Here is a 21,002-nt window from a genome sequence, read left to right as displayed (position 1 = left end):
GAGACTCATGCAAAAGTGGCAGGTTTTATTGTCCTTTTTGGGCCAGCTGCAGCTTCAGGTCTATAGACAGACCTGGATGCAGGGAACAAAGCAGGCATAGGGCAGGGCCCAGGCAACCCTGTTGAGTTCCAGGGCTGGATCTAACCTGAGAGGCTGTTATTGTAGGGGGCAGGGGAAGGCTCCAGGGGTAGAAGTCACCACCAGCCAGGAAGAGCAAGTCTCAGGGCTACCTGTGTTCTTATCTCTGTTGGGGGACAGGGTAGGAAAGATAGAAAAAGCCTTAGCACACAGCTGGTAAGAAGATGGGACCGGATGCTTGACCCCAGGTTCCTGCCACACACAGAGAGGTCTGTATTGGAGATTCTGTCCAGGTGGTTTCCAGGGCAGGAGGACACCTTTGGGGGCTTAAATAAATGGCAGGGTGAGGGATGCAACGGGCACAGAGTGATCATCCAGCCAGCAGAGCCTGCCTGGTTCCCTGGAGGATGTGGCCCGCGTTGCACCCACTCAGCCTTCAAACTCCTGGTGGGAGGTGTTGGGCCCCACCTCTCTACTGACAGATGGGTGGAAGGCAGTGGCTGGAGGCCTAGCGCAGGTCCTCTTCGTCACCCTGGATGGTCTTCTTGATGCGCAGCAGCATGGTGGTGAGCCACTGGTCCAGCCTTGAGATGGAGTCATATTCCTTCACCTGTAACACAGGGAGGGTAATCCATGACACTCTCTATTCCTCCCTGGCCCCAGTTCCAAGGTCTCCAAGAGGGTACCCTGTCTTCTTGGTCTGCAAAGCATGGAGCATGAACTGGCAGTAAAGATTTTGTAGCTTAAAAGTCCCTCCCAGCATCTTGGCTTTGTGGGTAGAACTGAGGCCTGAAGCCATGAAAACACTGCCTCTTCCATCCTTATACCAGGTGGGAAATGGCCAGTCTAACCTCTTCCCTCGGGGATCTAAATGACTGGGGGCACCCAGTGAGAGATGTCAGTGACAAGTACTGGCTAGAGAGCCAGGATAGGACATAGTTGGAAACAAATGGCTTTCCAGAATGTTCAGAGCAGAATGGGAGTGGGAACCGATCCTCCAAGGCAGCTGGGTGCTAAGAAGCAGAGAAAGGGTTTAGATAGCCTTGCTGCCCCCAGGGGCTCTGAGAAATTATGAAAACCTTGATTTTGGGGGGCGGAGATGGACTGTAATCCCAAAGGATCGGGGCAAGTACCGGACTCTCCTCAACCTTTGTGCCACTATCTATAAAGTGGGGCAAACACAGAGTGCTCCAGGGTGAACCACAGGGAGGGAAACAACAGCCAGGACCTAGGGTCTGGAGTTCAAGGAGGGCAGGATTTATGAGAACACATCGAAGATCCACCAGCAGAACCTCTGCGCCAGCCACTCACCGATTCTGTGTAACTGTCCACATTCTGTTCCTCATGGGCTTCCAGCAGCTTCTGCAAACAGGGTCAGGGTCAGCTGGACCCAGCAGATGTTGTGCGGGGGGAGGGGATGGACGGGGGACACCCCAGGCTCCCTCTACTGTCACTGTATTTACTTGTCTCATGTAGAAAACAGAGCAGAATGGCAGGAGAAAACCAAACCAAACCCAGCCCTTTGAAAATGTCTCTGGACAGTTTTGGTGGTTTCCCCAGCTGAGACGCAGGCACCCAGGCACATTTCCTCCCCACACCGGGGCGCCGGATCAGCACTCACTTTCATCAGCTTGCATTCCCGGGAATCAGAGAAGGCTGGGAACAGCTCCTCATACTTCTGAACAGCAAGCTGAGCAATGGAGAGGGTGAGAAAAGCTAAGGGCACTGGAAACATTCATTGGCAGTTTTGATTTGGTGCTCTAGGTCTTGCCAGGGTCACCTGACTCATGACTGATGGCACCATCCCTAACTCAACTCAATCCAACTCACAAGAGAGGCTACAGGCAGGGAGCAGGCTTCCCAGGCAGGGGGTGGGAAAGGAGACAAAAGAGCCCACCCCACATGCCAGGCCCACAGCTGGGCCTTCACACACAGAATCCTTCTGAGAACCTTGGGTGGGTTAACTGACAGTGGGAAAACACACACTGGGAATGCTAGGGGTGTGGGAGGGCGGGTATGGACCTGTCCTGACAAAACCCAACCATAATTCTTCATCAGTGAGGGCTAGGGATGTGGCTCACATCCCTAGAAGATCGCTTGCATAGTAAGCATGAGGCCTCAAGTTCCATCCCCACCACAAAAAGTAAAAGCAGCAAACTGTTCCACCTTCCCAAATGCAAAGCTGCCAGCTGTCCTCAGACAAGTGGGGAGGACCATGGGGCAGTCAGACACCATGCAGCCCCAGTGGGCGGATCAGGAAGCACCAGAGGATTGAAATCCAACATCCAGTTTCCAGATCCTTCCACCTCCCTATCCCTGACCTCTCTTGCCAGGAAGCAAGAGTAGGCATAGAGCCAAAGTTAAAGACATGCCACCAGGGATCCCAGGGTCTAGCACGAACTGTGCCTTGGCCTCAGCAGCTTCTGCAATACAACTGGATAGGACAGTCAGGATTTAACAGTAACCCATGGAGGGGAGAGGCCAGCAAGGAGCCAGCCAGCAGCTGGGAACTCACAAAAGCATCCAGTTCTAGGCAGGGACACCAGGGTGAAAAACACCAATACCAAATCATCTTCCATTCTAACCAAGGCACAAGGGCCAAGTGGAGAAACTGTCCTCTAATACCAAGAAGTGATCTGGCCTGGTAACAAACAATGGCAGCCTCCAGGGGTGGCTTGGCTGGTGTGGGCTCACCTTGGCGTTGAGCATATCGATGCAGAAGTGGCAGAGGGCAGCCTTGAAGAAGTAGTCTTTGGCGCTGTACTTGAGGAGGGGACTGTCCATGGCACTGGTCCCTACCTATAGCCACATATCACCATAAGCTCAGGCAGGCAACTCAAGGGTGAAGGTCACTGCAGCTCTAAAGTCTGCTAGGAGCTAAACCTGTATCCTAGGGGGAGGTCCAGGGACCTCAGGATGACGGCGATCAGGGACAGCTCAGCAGGGTCACCTAGTTGACCAGGGCACAATGAGGGTGTGGGTGGAATAGAAGAAGTCAGGTGTCTGTGGGCCTTGCAGGCAGCCCAAGTTAGTGGGGGAGGAGGCACCACTGCTAGCCATACAGGAAACTGGCACTTGGTGGGCAGAGGGGTGGCAGCTGTGCACACCCTTCTCCCAGGGCCAGCTGCCTGCCTTTCTTCAGGCCACACCCCGGCCTTCCGCACAAGCAGTGTCCCAGGGGCACCAGACACCTCCTGCTTCCCTGCTCTGCTAGTTCTTCTCCCTCTGCCCCAAGTTTTCTGGAGAGGACACCCAGCTCTGGAGGTAGCTCCTGTGAGCAGTGGCAGGACCCATCTAGGACAAGGTGGTGACATGCACAGGCTGCTGGTGAAGAGCATTTGGTGAGGGCGGCCTGGGAGAGTGGAGACTGAGTGGGGCGGGCAGAGGGGGTGGTGGCAGAAGCTGATAGCCAGGCGAAGCCCACCTGCTCATAGATGTCGATAGCTTTCTGGTACTGCTCCAGCTGTGCAGCATAGCCAGCCACCTTCAGCAGACACTTGTTGGCTGAGCTGTGGGGAGGAGGAGCATGAAGGGACAGTGGCAGGCCCCACAAGGAGGGGAAGGCTAGAGAGGGCTACCTGTTGGACTCTTCGCCTTTGTAGTAGTCTGCAGACTGCTCATAGTGGGCGATGGCCTGGGGAGACAGGAGAATGGGACAACTGGAGTGGAGGACAGCGTGGAGCAGCACCTGCCTTCTGCAAGCATCCAGCAGGGACCCCTCCTCCTACTTTGAGCATCATGGTGGGTGGGAACGGGAACACCAAGGACCCAGTACATCCAGCCTGATACCAGCTTACCTTCTCCACATCCACCAGTTCTGTCTCATAGATCTCAGCAATGGAGATGTGGTGCTTGGCTGCAATTGTGAATCTGCCCTGGGGGACACAGGAAAGGAATGCCTATGACCAGAGACATTTTCTATGCCCAGGCTCTCACCCATCCCGTCCAGCATCCTTGGGTTCCCACCTCAGTAAAGGGTCTGACCACAAGATGGAGGTGACATGTAAAGGGTGGATAGTAACTAACTGACAGGAGCAGAGGCCTAGTGTGGGCTACTAACTAGCAGCTGTCTTTCAGGACACTATCCCTAAAACAGGGAAGAGGGTGAGCATTCCTCAGGTTCCTAGGGACCTCAGGGAAGGGCTAGGCAAGGGGGAGCACCTGCATGGACAAGGGATGGTCAAGGGGGCAGAGGCAGCATATGAGGGTGCTGTGTGTGCTACAGCAGACACCCCATTCTGTAGCCCAGTTCAGCGACAATTTCCCTGCCTTCTACAGCACAGCACAAACAGGATGGGACACTGAGTAAGAGAACCAGCAAGCAACCCTTACCATGTCTGTATAGATCTCAATTGCTCTCATCAGACAGTTAATGGCCTCTAGGGAGGAAACAGAGGATGGAGAGGTCATTACAACAGGAGTTAGAAAGTTCTCCCCAAGAGAGATGACAGGCACACAGCTGCCTTGACTTCAAGGCTCTTGGGTTCTCTCAGAGCAACTGGAAAGGAGAGAATAGGAACCCTAGGCCCCAGGCAACCTGGTCACTGGGTGTCTGCATACAGAGACATGATGGGCACATCTTCCCAGGGAGGCCCTCTCCCTTAGGCAGCCACACTTCTTTCTTTCTGTTAGGATCAGGGTACAATGGCATCGCCAGACTCCTGGAGTTTGACTCAGACTAGCACAGCTGTTCAAGGGCAAACTGACAGCCAGGCTGAGCTGGGCAGAGGCTGCCGTGCCCACCACCTGTCCCGGAGGCTCCACCTTGAGTAGGGTCCCACCCTTGTTACTGGCCTGACTGGACTCTCCAGCAGAGAAGGCTGGATACCACCAAGCACTGGGACCTCTCTGTGGGGGCTCTGCACCCCCAGTGCCCCCAAAAGGTGTCAGTCCTGCTGGCTGCTCAAATAGCAAGCTGTACCCAACACCAGGATGGCACTATGTTGTACCATCTCTTCCATGACTTTAAATTGGGGAAAGGCCTTTTTTTTTTGGACAAGTTATTTGAAGGAGAGAGGCGTGAGTGGGAGGCATTTTCCAGCAGATGGAAATAAGCTCTAAGTATCTTTTAAGTACTTTAATGTACCTCAGGCAGAGAGCTGGGGTGGTCACAGAGTCGAGGGTAGAGGTGAACCATAGGGTATATGCTGGGAAGGCTCCAGGACTGCCCATTGGGCTGACAGTGGACTACACTCTCTTGGGATAAGGATGCTAAGGTTGCTTCCTGAGGGCACTTTAGTAGTTAAGGCCCACTGGCATAGACTCTATTGGTGAGACAGCCCCCTCCCACAGCAGCAGGGGAGGAACATGGATTCACAGAGTCTAGTCCTCTCATGCTGGCTCCTTGCTCTGAACAGCTTGGAAAGTGATAGGCTGCCAGCTGACACCCTGAGCTGCTCTCACCACAGGCTTATCTGATTCCACAGGCCTCAATGAATCCTTGAAGGTAAGTTAGGGCCTCTGGTCTGTTCCTGCCCTACTGGGTGCTCAGCCTGTCTAGAGCAGGTGGGCTGTTACAGAGCCCAGATCACCTCTGCATTACCCTGAAGGCCCTGATCATAGGCAGATCTAAGCAAGCACTGTCCACAATACAGTCGGGACAGACTGCAGGCTCCAATGAGGAGGTGGGATGGGTGGAAAGACATCAGATGTCTTGTACACAGTAGGCTCCCAGGAAACAACAGTGGGTGTGGGGGTAGAGAGGACATGTGGGGCTAGACTACTTCTCTGCCCATGTACATTTACAGCAAGCTCCTGCTATAAAAGGGTGAAACTCCCAGGCCTCACGCAGGCAGCTGCTGCTAATGGAAAGTCTTAGGTGAGATTCCTAAAGAGCTGATACACCAGTCTACAGGGCAGGTGATCAAACAGCTAAGGAAGGTCCCTCCTGAAGAAACTGGGTGTTTAAGCCTCCACTGACCATCCAGCTGCTTCCCAGGGCACCCAGGCATGCAGGGAGACTCTGGAGCAGAAGGCTGCCCACTTCGGGATGCCTGGAGCTGTGGTGCTCATCTCACAGTAGTCTGCGCTGTGACGGAGGAGAAAACAAGAATAGCAGAGTGGTGGGGGCAGGCTGCAGCTTAGTGGTGCAGCACAAGGCCCTGGGTTCCCTGGGGTGGGGGAGTGATCTGCTCAGGCTACCTGGGCATGACCTCCTGTGCTTGGTCACTCTTCTCTGTGAGCCCTGACTGGCCCCAGGCAGAACCGCTGTCACTTATGCAAATGCACTCCCCTCATCTGTGGAACTGTGACTAGGGAGGGCACCAAGGCAGTAGGGCTGGATGCCACATAGCTGCTATCCTTCCCTGCCCAGCATGAGTCCTTAGCCCTAACATCACAAGTTCTCCTCTCACAACTGTGCTTTTCCTACCACGTAAGGCAAGTTTGCCCTCCCCGCCTGCACACCCTTGGCTACAGCATCCTCAATACACTTTCATATTAGCTTGCACTTGTTGAAGCTGGGACCCATACCTTGGTCCCCAGAGAAAAAGGACATGACTACAAGCTGGGAGGTACAGTTCTGTTCAAAGAGCTCATGATGCTGTGGGATCCTGCAGGTTGGCAGCCACTACCACCTAAGAATGAGTGCCCCCAGCCACTCCGGATGGAGCAGCAGCTGAAGGGCACAGATGCCAGGCAGCATCTTTAGGTCAATCTGTTTCCCAGGGGAGCAGAAAGGAAACTGTGGGGAGGGTTCTGTGGAGGAGAGGACTGCCCTGAGTCACTCACTGGGTGTAACTAAGTCCTCCCTAGCCAAGAGGCCATCCATCCCTCTCTGCTTGTTGGGCCTGAGCCCCACAACATCACAGCTAAAAAAACAGGAGTGACCAGTCAGTCCAGGGGAAGAGTCAACAGTCATCTCTCTAACTGGGAATGGTCCTGTCACAACGATGGCAGCTGTCCACTGATTCCGGGGAGGGCAGGGGATGTTTTCCTTCTCCCCAGAGGTGTGCCTTTATCCAAATACTGAGCATCTCCTCTGGGAAAGAATATTCACTTCTTTCCCATTCTCCTGAGAGAAAAATCCTAGATATTTAAAAAAATTTATCTATGAGGTTCAGTCACATGTAGTCCAGGCTGGCCTCCAACTCAATATGTAGCCAAAAGCTGAGAATGGCTTGAATGTCTGAGCTTCCTGTCTCTATCTCCCAAATGCTGGAATGACAGGCATATACTGCCATGACTGGCTTAGATGGTCAATTAAAAAAACAAATATCTTTGCTTGCTGAAATTTAGTTAGTAATCTATGTAGCTCTAAGGTTTAAAAAAGAACCATACTAAAGACTGGGGACATGTACAACTCATTCTCAGCACACAAGAGGTTCAGGCTCCATCCCTAGCACCACAAAAATAAGTGAACAAAAATAACAAAAGCAAACTTCCCAGCCCAGGAAATCCAAGTCTGAGGTCCATGAGATGTGCTTTGGCCAAACCAGGCTCCTGTCCCCATAGGCTCTGCTTTAAAGAGATGGGCTCTGGCAACTCATCCAAAGTTTCCTCTCTGGGGTGCGGGGAAGGCAGATCAGGCTAATTTCTGCTCTACCTGGTTCATCTTGGACCGCCCTGCTCCCTCCATGCTAATTCTGACAACTGAACAGCTTTGCCTGGCTCCCTGGCAAGCAGTGGGTCTGAAATGGAACTCCCACTCCCAAATGCTTGAAGCCCAGGAGGGGGTGAGAGCTGCACACCAGGGTGGGGGAGGTAGGGTATAGGACAGGATGCCAGTGCCAGCCAAGGACCAGCCAATTCTGAAGCTAGGGCTTGCTTTGCTCCTGGTCTATCATGTGTCAGCCAATGGAAAAACCCAGATCTGTGTAGACACCTAAGGATAAGGGAACAGTGCTCAGCTGTTCTGCCATTTGTGGCTCACAGTGGTTCTTACCTTGAGGGTCAGCTTTTTTGAAAGCATTGCCTGCATCCACGAAGCAGGTGGCTGCATCATGTTTGCTCTGGAGCTGTAGGTGCAGCTGGGCAGCCTGGCAGAAAGCATTCCCAGCAGCTACAATAGAACAGATTGTCCCAATTTTAATGCAGTTGCAGTCACTGCCTCCAGAGGTACATCAGGCTCACAAGAATACAGCCAGAGTCCAGCCCACTCCAGCCCACCGGCAGTCTGAACCCCTCGCAGAGCTTCCTGGTGGTGCACTTGGTAGAATGATGACATCAGGAAGCTGCCTCAGGGGGAGCTGAGCCCAGGTGCACAGAAACAGGCAGGGTAAACTCAGTGTCAATCCCATGTCCTTCACCCAGTTTCTGCCAGAACTTCCAGAACCACCACTTCCACAGAGAGGAAGGAAAGGCAGGGAGAGCTGAGGGCTGAAATACATGAGACACGACTCTAAGCTCTTGGGCTTAGAACTCTCCCTTTGAACGGGAAGCCCAGAAACTGAACAGAAGGTGGGGATGGGGCAGGGTGGGAAGGGTGCTCTGGGAAGGTACAGGTGAGATTAACTCATGTGACACTTCCCACTTGCTCCCTTCCCTAGCCCATTTCTTTCCTCCACAACTCCCCAAAGCTCTCAGGTTTACCCCTGCTACAAGTCCTTGCCTAGAATGGAAACAGGATATGGACATCAAGAGCTAGAGTCCATGTGAACAGTGCTCATGCCTGAGGCCCAGGTCATTCTGTGCTTGGTCAACACCCACAGGCCCCACACTGTTTTGTTCACCTATCTCTCCTAGCCTGGCTAAGGAGAGGCAGCAGGGTCTTCCTTGTAGTGGATAGTACTCCAACACCACCTCAGCTAAAGTGCTAGCTGGAATGCTCCTCCAGTCCCAGTTGAGTGGAGCCTCCAAGCTGTGGAAGGCCTGGCTTGTCCTCTCTCTCTCCTGAGCACAACAGGACACACAAAGCCTGCAAAGGCTTTGCTCTACCATTATCTGATCATTACGATCACCTTGTGGGCCCCGGGACTGAAACCACAGCCTCACAAAAGCTGGGCTAACACTGCCCAAACACTGTCCTACCCTTAGTAACAGTAGCACTATTCATCATAGTCACAGTAGTGTTTTGGTTTTGAGACAGGCTTGCTTTTATTGCAGAATGATCTCAAACTCCCGAGGGCCTCGAACCCCTGACCCTCCTGCCCCACCTCTGGAGTGCTGGGATACCATGCTAGGCTCCCGAATTGTTTTTAAGAACTCTAAATAGTTTGAGCAGGGGACAGATGGCCTAAGACTTCTGTTGAACATGGGGAGGGGGCAGGAGAGCAACCTGTGATTAAGTAACAGTCCCTAGAGAACTGAACTTTGGTAACCGCACTCAGGCTGTGGTAATAAATGAGTCTGTCTTGAACCCACTGTCATCCCCACCATGTCCAGAAAGCTCCTCCCTGAGCTCCCAAACTGAGCTTGCTTCGGCTCCTTGGAACAACCTTGTAGACAGAGGAAGCCATACTATGAAATCAAGTGATGGGCTGCCCCAACAGATCTCATCTGGAGGCCCAGTGGATGCCCTCCCTGCCTCCTTTCCTCAAAAAGACCCCCCCACATTTACCCCCAGCTTAGGGGCAAGGCATCCCACTGGTCTCATGTTGTGTACCCCTGATGTTGGAGAGGGGACTTCAAGGCCATACTCAGGGCCGGGCCTGTGGGCTGAGTGCACGCACCGCTCCAGTTCTTGGCCATCTTGAACATGTTCGCCGCTCTGGCATAGATCTCGCATGCTTCCTCTATTTTGGATGAACCTCTGGGGAGAAGGGAAGGTAAGAAGTAAAGAGATCATCCAGTCTCCTGTCATCTTTAAGAAGTAAAGAGTCATCCAGTCAGAAAGCAAACCCACACTCTGCCCTGCCAACAGCTAAACTGTGCCTTGACCCCTGCATAACAGGCAGTCTGCAGGTGGAAGGCTGGTAATACTGTTCCTGGAGGGAGTGTGTGGGTGCCCATGGTAGTGCTGGTGGTTCCTGACCTCCCTTCCTCCACAGCCTGACTTCCCTCTTCTACTTCCTGCCTATATGGTAGGTGACCACATGGACCCAGTGAATTCACAGGAGGCTGCAAAGCATTCTGGGGGATCCCCAAGGCCCCATCCTGAACCTGTGGGATATGGCCATGGTTCCAGGAAGTCCTCACTACAGAGTGTGTTGTCACACTTCAGAACATGCCAGCCATACGGAGAAATGTTATCACAAGACATAAATATAAAATGCTCCTGTTTACATAAAAAAATAAGAGCGTGAAAAGAAAAGAAACACACATTTATATAAGCACTGTTTCTGGAATAATATACCCAAACCTAGTATAGCATTGTTTCCTGAGGTAGAGCCTGCAGCATCAGGGCTGGAGGGGGCAACATTCACTGTACATGTTTGCTCTGTTAGTTTGTTTTGTACCATCTGCACATTTTATCTCTTTCAGAAAATTTATGTATTTCATTATTTTATTTTTACGTGGCTCTTGTATAGCTCAGGCTGACCTCAAACTCTTAATCTTCCTGCTGCCTGCCACCTTCTGCATACTGGGATTACAGGTGTGCACTATGTGGTGCTGGGGATGGAACTCAGGGCCTTGTGCATGCTAGGCAAGTGCTTCACCAACTCAGCTCTACCTCTACCCTATGTTTTAATATCAGAATTTATATTTGACCTGCAGTCCAGCAATGAATCCGAAGACACAACCAGAAGAGTTGCAAAGGCATTTGGCACAGCATTCTGAAAATGGAAACCCACCGGGGTAGGAGCCTGAGAGACATACAAGTGGAGGGGACATTTTAGTCTGTTTGCTGAGCCAGGGTCTTATACAGTTCAGGCTGGTCTCAAATTTACAGCACACTGAAGAAGGTGACCATGGACTCCTAATCCCACTGTCTCATCTCCTAGGCTTGCACCATCACATTGGGCTTTGGCTTAACAAGCAAGTACTCTACCACTGAGCTACATCTCCTGCTTGTATTTTAAAATAGCTTGTATTTATTTTAAAATAAAGGGTACCTCTTTGGGCTTTACCCCGGCTTCTCAACTTCTAAGAGGTTCATATGAACCTCCTCCTTGGCCAGGGGACAGGGGGGCTTTCTTATTAGCTCAAACTCCCTTCCAAATTCTGTCTTCCTGTAGGGTCTGTGACCTAGCAACTGTTCAAAACTCTCATCCCCCACACGAGCAGTCAACAAAATTAAACACCCCATTGTCCTCAAATGGATTTCAAATCCTTCCCACACTGGCAGTGTTTAAAAAACAAAAAGGGACATTTTCCCATGAAAAGGCACAAACCCCGTCCTCACCACCTGTCCTACACCGCCATGGCAATGGACCCAGCATGGATAATGTTTGCGGGTTTGGCCTTATCTATCACAGTTACAGGGTCCTGGGGGTCATTCTGTTCATGTGTGACCCGAGCCAGACCACAGACCTGATCATTGTGAGGCAGCACCGACAACCACATGCCTGCACACTTGCTCAATAGGTGGGTGGGCATGGATTGGGCCTTTTAATTACTACAGTTTGGAGACCAGGTGATTTGGTGACCAGTCAAGTCTGACCACTGTGCCAAGCCAGCAAATGGCCTGAAGGAAGACTCCTAAGTCCAAACAGCATCAAGTGAAGTGCTTCGTCAGACAGAGTCACCCTCTGCTGCCCTGGCGCCATGTCCCTCCCCCACATTACTGGGACCCGTTTTTCCTTTAGGCACTCCCTATCATAGTGAGGTCAGAAATGTTCATGTTGCTGTTGGCATAGATTAAATCAGGAGGGCCCCTTGGACATGGATGGAAAGCACCCCCATGAGAATTGTCTCTGGAATGCTCTCTGGATACGATGGAATCTTTTCTGCCACTGACAGCCCCAGCCCCAGGAATATTCTGTCTCTGACAGGGTCTCATGCACCTCAATATCCAGGCTAGCCTTGACCCTTGCTACAAGCTAAGGCTAGCCTTTATGCTTGGGAATGAATTTGGGACTTTGAGTATGTTAGGCAAACTCACTACCAACTGAGATTTGTCCCTGCAATGTCTATTTTTACATTTATTTTATGTGTATAAGTGTTTTGCCTGTATGTACATGCACCACTTGAGCACCTGATGCCCAAGGAGATCAGCAGAGGGCATCAGGTACACTGGAACTGTAGTTACAGACAGTTGTGAATTACCATGTGGGTGCCAGGAGGTGCCAGAAATCGAACTAGGGTCCTCTGCAAGAGCAACAAGTGCTCTTAACTGCATCTCTCCATTCTTTGGAATATTGTCTGAACAAGCCATGCTCACAGACATTAAAAACAGATCTTTCCATTCCAGTGATCCCTCAGTTCATCCCTTCTTGATAGGTGGAACTAAGCCCCAAGTAGCCCCAGATGCTCCTGGCAGAGCAGACGAGTCTGGTGTTATCAAGAAGCCTGAGGCAGAGTGGCAATGAGAACAGTCATTGCTGGCTAGGTTTGATTCAGCTCAGCACAACAGGCAGACTCAGCACAAAGTCTGCCAGCTGCTGGCTGCAGCTCTCTGATCCCACGCTAAGCTGGGCTGACCTGTCTACTGCAGTGAAAGCCAGAGGGATTACCGCCTGCTCTGGCCCCAGGCTGCCTCCTGTCTTGATACCCTGGGTCCTTGCCCTGCCTCTGTGAAGTGTCAACAGAAGATCTCCAGAGTCCCAGCTCCTTTTACAGATGGGAGCAAAGTCCCTAAGGGGCAAATTCACTTGTGCAGTTTACCCAGCAAATCCTGAAGAAGTCATGTACAATTTCCTTAGCTGCGAAACAAGTATCTGAGGATTTGATGACAGCTGTTCACAGAGTCTGCTCTCCACATTATCAGCATGCTTGCTCACAGACGCTTGGCATGAGGGCTGTACCTGATGGTGTGAGGTCAGGGCTCAGCCCTCAGTGGCCAAGAAGCTATCCCAGAGGAGGGAAGAGCACCAGAGGTGAGACTTCTAACACATGTGCAAAGGCTGAGTCAGAAACATGCTTGAGGAACTGAGGAAGGGAAGTGGGTCAGCTGGATAGGGTAGGGCATGGTACAACAAGGATGGAGCAGACAGGACATGCATGGAAGAGTGGAGGCCTTGCTCTGACACGAGAGAGAATGACCAGATGGAAGATGCCCTCAGAGCCAACATCCATGCTGCTCCTCTGCTGGCTCACTGAGGCTTCCCATCCCAGCTGGGGGAAGCTGTTTCAGTCACCTCTGACCCTGACAGGATGCCTCCTGCATGATGCACCACAAGCTTACTGCCTCCTGAAGGGCCTGGGTAGGGCTGCATGTGACAGCTGACAGGCCTCCCCCACTGACCTCCTCCGAGCTGCCTCGGCTGCACTCTTCAGCCCACAGCTCCGTGCCTCTTGGGAATAGAGGGAACTGGTTGGGGCTGGCCTGGTGCAGGCTGTCTATAATTACTGCTCAGCTTTGCTCCCCCGAGAGGCGCGGAGGAAGCAGCCTAAGGCCTCCCAGGCGCAGCTGCCATATGGAGTGTTGAATGGTGCCAGGAAAGTGCAGGCGCTGTTGGCAGTGACCAGGGGCTTCTGCAGGACAGGCTAGCCTGCCTCCGCCTGTCTCCATCCTCTGGATATTTTCTGGCTCCCAGAAGCATGCCATTTCACTGCTCCTGCAGTTTCCCAGCTCATGTCTGAGACTCCCTCCTGCCCCTCTGGCAGCCACAGCCACTGGTCCCCCATTCTCTCTCAGGACTTAAGGCTCACTGGTCAGATTATCCAACTAGGGTTCTCGGTTTTGACTAAGCTGATGGACAAAGGGCCTATCACAATCACTCATGGCTTCCAGCATGGCTCTCAATTGGTGATGATGTTGGGAGACCTGTGGGAGCACGCCTAAGCTGACATTGCTTGTCCCTTGCTTAGCACCCCAGAGTCCTCTGCAAAATGAGGCAGGGAGCCAGGTGCATGATGACCTTGAGTGTCTACCAGAGAACAGTATGCACTGCTAAGCTGCTGAAGGAGGACCCTGCTCCCCGATGGAGCTGCTAAGCCTCCTCTAGGTAGGGGATGCATCATTTAGCCAGCTCTCATGGGGTCACTACATGCAGAAGGACCCAAAGGGAAAAGATCACCAGCTTACCACTATGTCCTCAAGTCCTCTTGGAACCCTCTCACAAGTGTAAGGCAGTGATGGGTAGGAAATGTTTCAGGCACTTTGCTGATTTGTGACCTTGGATTAGTACCCTAGAGCCTGCCTCTCCTCAGCTGCACAGTGGAAACTGAACCTGACCCCATAACCCAGGAGAAATATGAGAGACAACACACACTCAGTACCTTGCCTGGGCACAGTGTCCAGCAGGTACTCAGGTGGCCACAAAACAGAGGAAACAATCCCCCTCCCAATGGGCACTTTACAGTGGTTTGTGGCGATGCACCCTTGCCTTCCCTGTCACAGGGATAGGGCTCTGCACCTTGCTGGTGAGGGTGTCACTGTCATCAGACTCCACAGAGCTCAGACTCAGGAATGTTTCCCCACTTCAACAGCTCAGCGTGGGCTCTGAGGCCTCCCCCTTCCGGTGAGCTGTGCACTCCTCCTCTGTTTCCAGAGTCCCAGGTCTTCCCTTCCCGCCCCAATCTCCCAGTGCTGACAAGGCAGTGGCCGATGTCTCTGAGTCTGTACCCATGGAGTAAACCCATCAGGATCACATATATGTCCTAGCTTCCCCCCTGTCATAGATCAGGCAATTCTACCACACTGACACTGCAAAGAAGTAACCTGCAGGTGACTCAAAGGGTACAGGAGTGGGGCTGTGTGTAGGTTTATGTAAATGCTACACCCTCTCATGGGAGGGATCTGAGCAGGTGCTGGTGTCTGCGGGGATGGGGTGGGGGTGGAGGGTGGTTAAGGGAGGACACACTGGGACAACATTGTACTTAACAGCGAGTCCGCTGTCCCACAAAACTGCCAGCCCAGGGAATGGTCACAGATGTCACTCACACAGCCTGGAAGGTTTCCTTTCTGTGCCCCTGACAGGATCTCATTCATCACGTCTCAGAATGCCAACATTTGCTTTACTTAATAAAATCCCTGGCCTCTCAGCAACTTCTGCACAGGAGAAACCAAAAAACCTGTGCAACAAGTCAGCAGGGACCCTACTGTCAAGTCAGGAGCTCTGGGGTTCCCCCAGAAACCCTACCTGCCCTACAGACCAGGCAGGAGATGCCAAGTTTTCAGCTGTGTATCCTGGCAGCTGGTGAGCACTGTGGTTCCTTCTTGGAAGGATACTGGGGCTTCTGCAGATGGCAGGGGAGCAGATACAAAGCAGAGCCTGTCCTAGGCTCTACAGAATGCCTGTGGGCCCAATGGAGGTCCTCCCTCCCCAAGGAGTCCAGCTTACTTCCAAAGCTGGCCTTGAGACTCCTGGTGCCCTCAGGCAGTTTTGTCACCGGAACCAGCTCTTCAACAAGTCAAGTTGAGAAACTGGCTGTTTGTATACAGAACACTCTGCCACCTCCTCCGGTTTTCCAGCGCCTCCAGCTCAATTTGCAGCAGTGATACTAAGAATCACACCGGTGAGCATTTCCTACGCACACTCAAAGACAACAGCTCATCACACTCCAAATCAACCTGCCTACTCCATAGAAAAACAGTGGGAAGAGGGGATCACTTTGACCTTGTTTCCTAGAGGAAGAAACCCCCCAACAACAGTGGCATCCCACAGGAAACGGCCTCAAACTTACAGAGATCTGCCAGCCTCTGCTTCCCACCCGGGTTTGTTTTTGAAGGGAAGGCTGCAGGAGAAGGTAGGGATCAGGAAGAACCCTAAGAACAGAACTGCCCTTCAGGACCTGTTCAGTACCCATGGTGCACAGCAGAGGAGCAGGAAAGAGATAAAGAGTGCCCAGACTTTCAGGCAGGAATGCCTATCACCCAGGGAAGGTGCTAAAAAGGCTTTGATGGTAAACTGACTGGTGTTTCAAAACCCCTAGTGTCTATCACCCCAGAAATCCAGAAGAGTGAATGGGTGAGCAACAAGATACCACACTCCAGTTGAGGACAGCCTACATGAACCGTGTAGCTTGAGCAGAGACCTCTTAACTAGAGAAGCTGTCATCACTGACATTCCCAAGAGCAGAAGAAGCCTTAGGGAGTGGCTGAGTGAAGGCCACTTGTCAAATGTTTCCTGGCAGCCCCAGCTCCAAGAGGAGGGGCCAGAGCAGTGCACATCTAGTGGTGGTTTCTCTCCAGGAGATCTTGGGGTATATCCAAGTCCCCCCACATCCAGTTACAGCGGGCCTTCACTTCCCTACAATGTCTCCTCTACTCTTCCTGGAGGACCAGAAGAAACCCACCTGTTCTTTCAAATGTTTGTAGAAAACTGCTGTGGGGACAGGCAGCAGTCTAAGGGAGGCAGCCCGCCAAACTAGCCTGTCAACGCCCTCCCTACCTGCAGTGTCCACAAGCAGGTGTGAGTGTCTGGGAGTGTCTGAGCTTCAGAGGCATAGCACCAGGCTAATGGAGTGGGCTGGAGAACTTCATGGACCAGGTATGACTGTCTGGTACCCCCTCTACTTCCCGAGCTGCTAGACAAATCAAGTTTAGGCTGCTCTCTCCATCCTTTACCCACTCCACAGTGACTCTGTGGGCACTAAACACGGTTAACTGCAGACCTTACCCACCAACACTGTAACAGCTTCCCATACCACTGTCCCCGAACCCGTCTTCCCATACCACCTGCAGCTCTTTCCTTTTAAAGGGTAAAGAGGAACCCACTGGGACAGGCCCCCTCTAAAATCCTGCTCACAGGCCTCATCTATCACCAGCCTCCCCTCCCACTTCTTCCCTTTTAAGGTCTCAGCCTGACTTGGAACTCGGCCTGTACTAACTTTTCAGCAGGCAGGCTCTGGGCCTTTTCTCAAGCTTGTTCCTTCTGCTGCTCACCAAAAGAGAGAACTCCTAGATCTCCTACTCAGCCAGTGAATGCAAGCTTCCTCTAGGAAGCCATCTCTGTCCCTGTCCCTTCCTGGGCAGGAAAAACTCCTCCCACACCAGACCTTTGTTCCCACCATCCCTGCTGCTTAGACTGCCCTCCTAGGCTTCAGTTCCCTGCCTCATTCCTTACCATGAGCCTCCCTCAAAGTTTCCTTTCAACTCTGGATCTGTGTGAATGATACAAGCTGGCCTTTACAGTTCTGCTCTGTCAGTGGTAAACAGGTAGGACTAACAGCTGCTCCTCTGGGTGTAACTCAACTATATACTTATCTCTCAGCGCCAAAGAGACCAGACTGAGTCGTCAGGAAACCTACTACTGAAAACTGAGCCTAAGGCACCACTCCAAAACCATGCCTGAACTTACTTCCTTGTGAAGATTGAAGAAATACACACACACACACCCTCCCTCTCAGGGGAAACATTCCTTGTCTAACTGACACAGCACATCAGAATCTGGATGACTTCAGCAGGTACAAACTACAGGTAAGTTCCTTTGCTAAACATTATCTGACCTCAAATAACAAGGGTGGTGCCATCTTCTCTCTCCCCTTCATTTCTTTCTGTTCTCCATTCAGCTCCTGACAATCTCTGCCAGAACCCAGGCCTTTCTTCCAGCCTTTCCCCAGCTTTCTGGCAAGCTCTTCCTTCTTCTCCAGTCCTTACTTTGGAGGCTTCTGATTCTGTGCCCCACCCCATAGCACAGCTTTTCCTCACCACCACCTGCCTGGCCTCTTTCTCAATGCCTCTCTGATGTTTCTTCAGTAACTGTGCTTGCTCCTTGTACTGTCCTCTCCCCTTACCCATCCTATATCCCAAGACTTGGGGCGCTCTTCCCTTCATAGCCTTTCTCCAGATCCTCTCAGGCTCTCCAGTCTTCCCATCAGCCTCGTATACTCTGCTTCCTCCTGGCTAATGAGCTTTTAAGAGCTCTGAGCCCACATCAGACTCAGTTCTGAGCGTATTATACATAGTCCACACTAACAACAACAATAACAAAAACAAAAAAACCTCCTGCAGTTAGTTTTTAACTAATAAGCCCTTTCAGGAAAATGTATTTCCACTGTGATAAGAAGCCTCTGAATTACATGTCAAGCTTGGGCTCTGTTGTTCCTAAGTTAAAATGGCTGAAAAGGACCAACTTTCATAAACTTTGTATGAGGTGCCTGCCACCTCCTGGATGTGTTCAGACCCCAAACTTGAGAACCACCCAGTAGGCCTCTACCCTCCTCTGGTTCTCTTGGGTGCCTGCCATCACCAGACATTTCCGCGGCCAAAACAGAGTCAGTGTCGGTTCATGCCCCGCCCAGGGGTGGGAGGGATGAGGGTCTCCGTGTCTCAGGCCAGGATTCTTTGCCATCAGTCACTCTTACCCAAAGCCCCACTCGTACCTCACACTCCGGCTCATCATGCCCAGGGTCGCCCCAGCCCGGGTCCCCCGGGGCTAGTAACCTCACCCTGGCGGCCTGGGAAAGGCATGGCCACCTTCAGCGGGTGTCGTCGCCCACAGGACCCCGGCCAGGGTCTGCAAGGCCGCAGAGAGGCTTCCACAGTGCAGAGGGCATGCGAGAGCCCACTCTTCCCCCTCCTCCGCCCGCCGCTTACCCGAAGAGGCCGGAGAAGAAGGACTGCGAGTTCTTCACCTTGCGCTCCGCCTCAGCCAGCAGCGCCATTGCCTCAGCCTGCTTCCCGGAGTTATCCATGATGCCACGAAGCTGCTCGGCTCAGGCCCGACACAGCCGAGAGACTACTTACAGGCCCCGGACACCGCACACTCGGAAGGGCTCCGCCCGCTGCGTTGACGTCGCCCGGCCCTGTTGCGCCACGTGACCCGTGCGGACCAACCAGCGGGCACGCGCTGAGGAGGGCGCCCCTCTAGCCACGCCCCCTCCTGCCACAGCACTCCACCCCTTGACCCGCAACACGAGCACACGCCCGCGGACTGACGCCACTAGCTTCCTAAGAGCCCCGCCGCGTACTGCCACGTGACACCACACAAGCCAATCATGATCCCGTACTGCTAAGTACACCCCTCCCGAGCGACCTTTGACTCCCTCCAACCAATCAGCAGGCGCTATCGACTCGTTCTGCCACGCCTCTGCGGAATTGGGACGAACTAATCAGCTGACTAGTGACGCAACGCTCACGTGATGCCTCAAGGTTCACGCTCCGGGTTTGACAGATCTATCAGTTTAGCTCCGCCTCCTGCTTTACCTCATTTCAGTCACATGGGAAAGGCTTGGTACTTAAAAAAAAAAAAAAGAAAAAAAGAAAACTTCTTACGCCCTCTGGTGATCATCTCCAGAATTGGTTTGGGAGTCCAGAAAGTCTCCATTTCTAGCTGGAGGGCTGATGAGATGGCTCAGCTGGTAAAAGCACTATCTAACAAGTTTAACGACCACAGTTCGGTTCCTGGGCCCAACATGGTGGAAGGCGAGACCTGACTCCTGCCAAGTTGTTCTCTAACCTACACACACAACACACACATACACACTCACACGAGGTTGGGGGATCTTTCAGTACCACACATAGAATGGCATGGGCATGTCAAAGGGGCACAGGAGGAGCTGGGGAGATGACTCAGTGGCTCAACTGACATGCAGGAGGCACTTGGGTTTGGATACCTCGACCGGCGTAAAAAGCTGGGCATGTTAGCGTATATCGCATGTTCCTGGGTTCCAGGGTCAGTGAAAGACCTGTCTCAAAAAAAAACAAAAAACAAAAAACAAACAACAAAAAAAGAGGGCTGGAGAGATGGCTCAGAGTTTAAGAGCATTGCCTGCTCTTCCAAAGATCCTGAGTTCAATTCCCAGCAACCACGTGGTGGCTCACAACCATCTGTAATGAGGTCTGGTGCCCTTTTCTGGCCTGAAGGCATACACACAGACAGAATATTGTATACATAATAAATAAATAAATATTTTTAAAAAAAAAAGAAAAAAAGATGAACATTTGAGAAAAATTTCTGATATCAACCACTGGCCTACACACAGAGAGAGACAGACACATACACACACAAAAAATAAATTTTTTAAAATTAGTGAAAAAGTATAGTAATATATTGATGGGGGAAACTGGGTATGTTCAAGTTTTTGGTACTATGTTAGGTTTCTGTAAATCTACAATTATTCTCAAAATCTCATCTAGAAGACTAGCCTCCAGGGCCTGGCCCACAATGATTCCAGTCCCAACAGTGGTGTGGTGCAGGGATCTGTATCCGCACTGCACTTTACTGGTTAGCTAGCAGAGAACATTTGAGGAAAGTGTTATGTGAGTTGGGTGTTGGAGAGAGAAAAAGGCAAAAGACAGCTCCCCCTGACTGTTTCTCACTGAACACTTGTTTGAATGTCCCTAAGCTCACCACTGTATTCTGAGCACAGAGCTGGTGAGTTTGGATGGCCACAATCAGTTTTGGTTCCACTTCCATTTGCTACAAGATGTCATATTTTTGGAGCAGCAAGAGATGACTATATATCCTCACCCATATGGTCAGACTTGCATTTCCACTCTACTCAGGGCAGAGCAGTGGAATGCACACCGGATAGCCATGCTTAGGTCACTGGGAACACCCAGAAAACAAAGTACATTTCCTCATTTACCAGCTTACATGTATTGGGAAAGCATGTTCAAGTAGGAAATCAATTTGTAGATTACTAAGAAGAAAGAGGGCCAATTCTGGTTCCTGGGCTGCCCTGCACCATTTCCCTCAAACAGGGCATCTCAACAGCTCCAAAATTAATTCCCTCCCTGCCTTTAATCTTTAGCTGAGATGTGGTCCCTTGGTGAGACCTCTGTAGTTCTGGGATGGGGCCCTGGGACACAGGAGGTGAGGCAGGGCTCTTCCCTATTCTCTTGCAAGTTGAGGTTGGGGTTCCTGTCCTTACGTGAGCTGCAGCCAAGATCTCATTCTGCTTGCTGCCCGGGTCCTTATCCTTGATTTCAGGTTGAGCAGCTATATCCACACATGCTTTTCTGGCTTCTGTCTATTATCATGGCCATCACCTGTGTGCTCATTCACAACTGCTACCAAGTCTTCTCCTAAAACGAAGCTCTCTGAGGAAGGGGTTTT

The 21,002-nt window shown here is 51.8% G+C and overlaps 1 protein-coding gene across 2 annotated transcripts; it reads right to left on the bottom strand.

The window, feature by feature from the left end:
- On the bottom strand, positions 1–18,740 carry Napa (NSF attachment protein alpha). 2 transcript variants are annotated; one of them, XM_057762046.1, is made up of 12 exons: positions 18,539–18,740; positions 9,687–9,766; positions 7,961–8,077; positions 4,411–4,457; positions 3,876–3,953; positions 3,657–3,712; positions 3,503–3,587; positions 2,773–2,877; positions 1,700–1,768; positions 1,390–1,440; positions 547–688; positions 1–244 (listed from the first exon to the last, which is right to left on the bottom strand). In XM_057762046.1, exons 1-11 carry the CDS (start codon positions 18,634–18,636, stop codon positions 587–589), a joined length of 888 nt encoding a protein of 295 aa, XP_057618029.1. In that variant the 5' UTR covers positions 18,637–18,740; the 3' UTR covers positions 1–244; positions 547–586. The 2 variants fall into 2 exon arrangements, with proteins under 2 accessions (XP_057618029.1, XP_057618027.1); XM_057762044.1 differs by having other exon boundaries at positions 1–688.
- Between the last annotated feature and the right edge of the window lie 2,262 nt (positions 18,741–21,002).

The sequence above is a fragment of the Chionomys nivalis genome, chromosome 2 (assembly GCF_950005125.1).
Source record: "Chionomys nivalis chromosome 2, mChiNiv1.1, whole genome shotgun sequence".
Classification (NCBI taxonomy): domain Eukaryota; kingdom Metazoa; phylum Chordata; class Mammalia; order Rodentia; family Cricetidae; genus Chionomys; species Chionomys nivalis.
Note: the sequence above shows the minus strand (reverse complement) of the source record. Positions and strands in the feature narration are given on the sequence as shown.

What these genes read in the sequence shown, in the direction of transcription:
- Napa (XM_057762044.1), bottom strand. Translation starts at nt 18,636, where the DNA reads ATGGATAACTCCGGGAAGCAGGCTGAGGCAATGGCGCTGCTGGCTGAG. An exon ending in AAAGGCGAAGAGTCCAACAG is followed by an intron (nt 3,588 to 3,656) that starts GTAGCCCTCTCT and finishes TCCTCCCCACAG; the next exon opens with CTCAGCCAACAAGTGTCTGC. An exon ending in TGGACAGTTACACAGAATCG is followed by an intron (nt 689 to 1,389) that starts GTGAGTGGCTGG and finishes CCTGTGTTACAG; the next exon opens with GTGAAGGAATATGACTCCAT.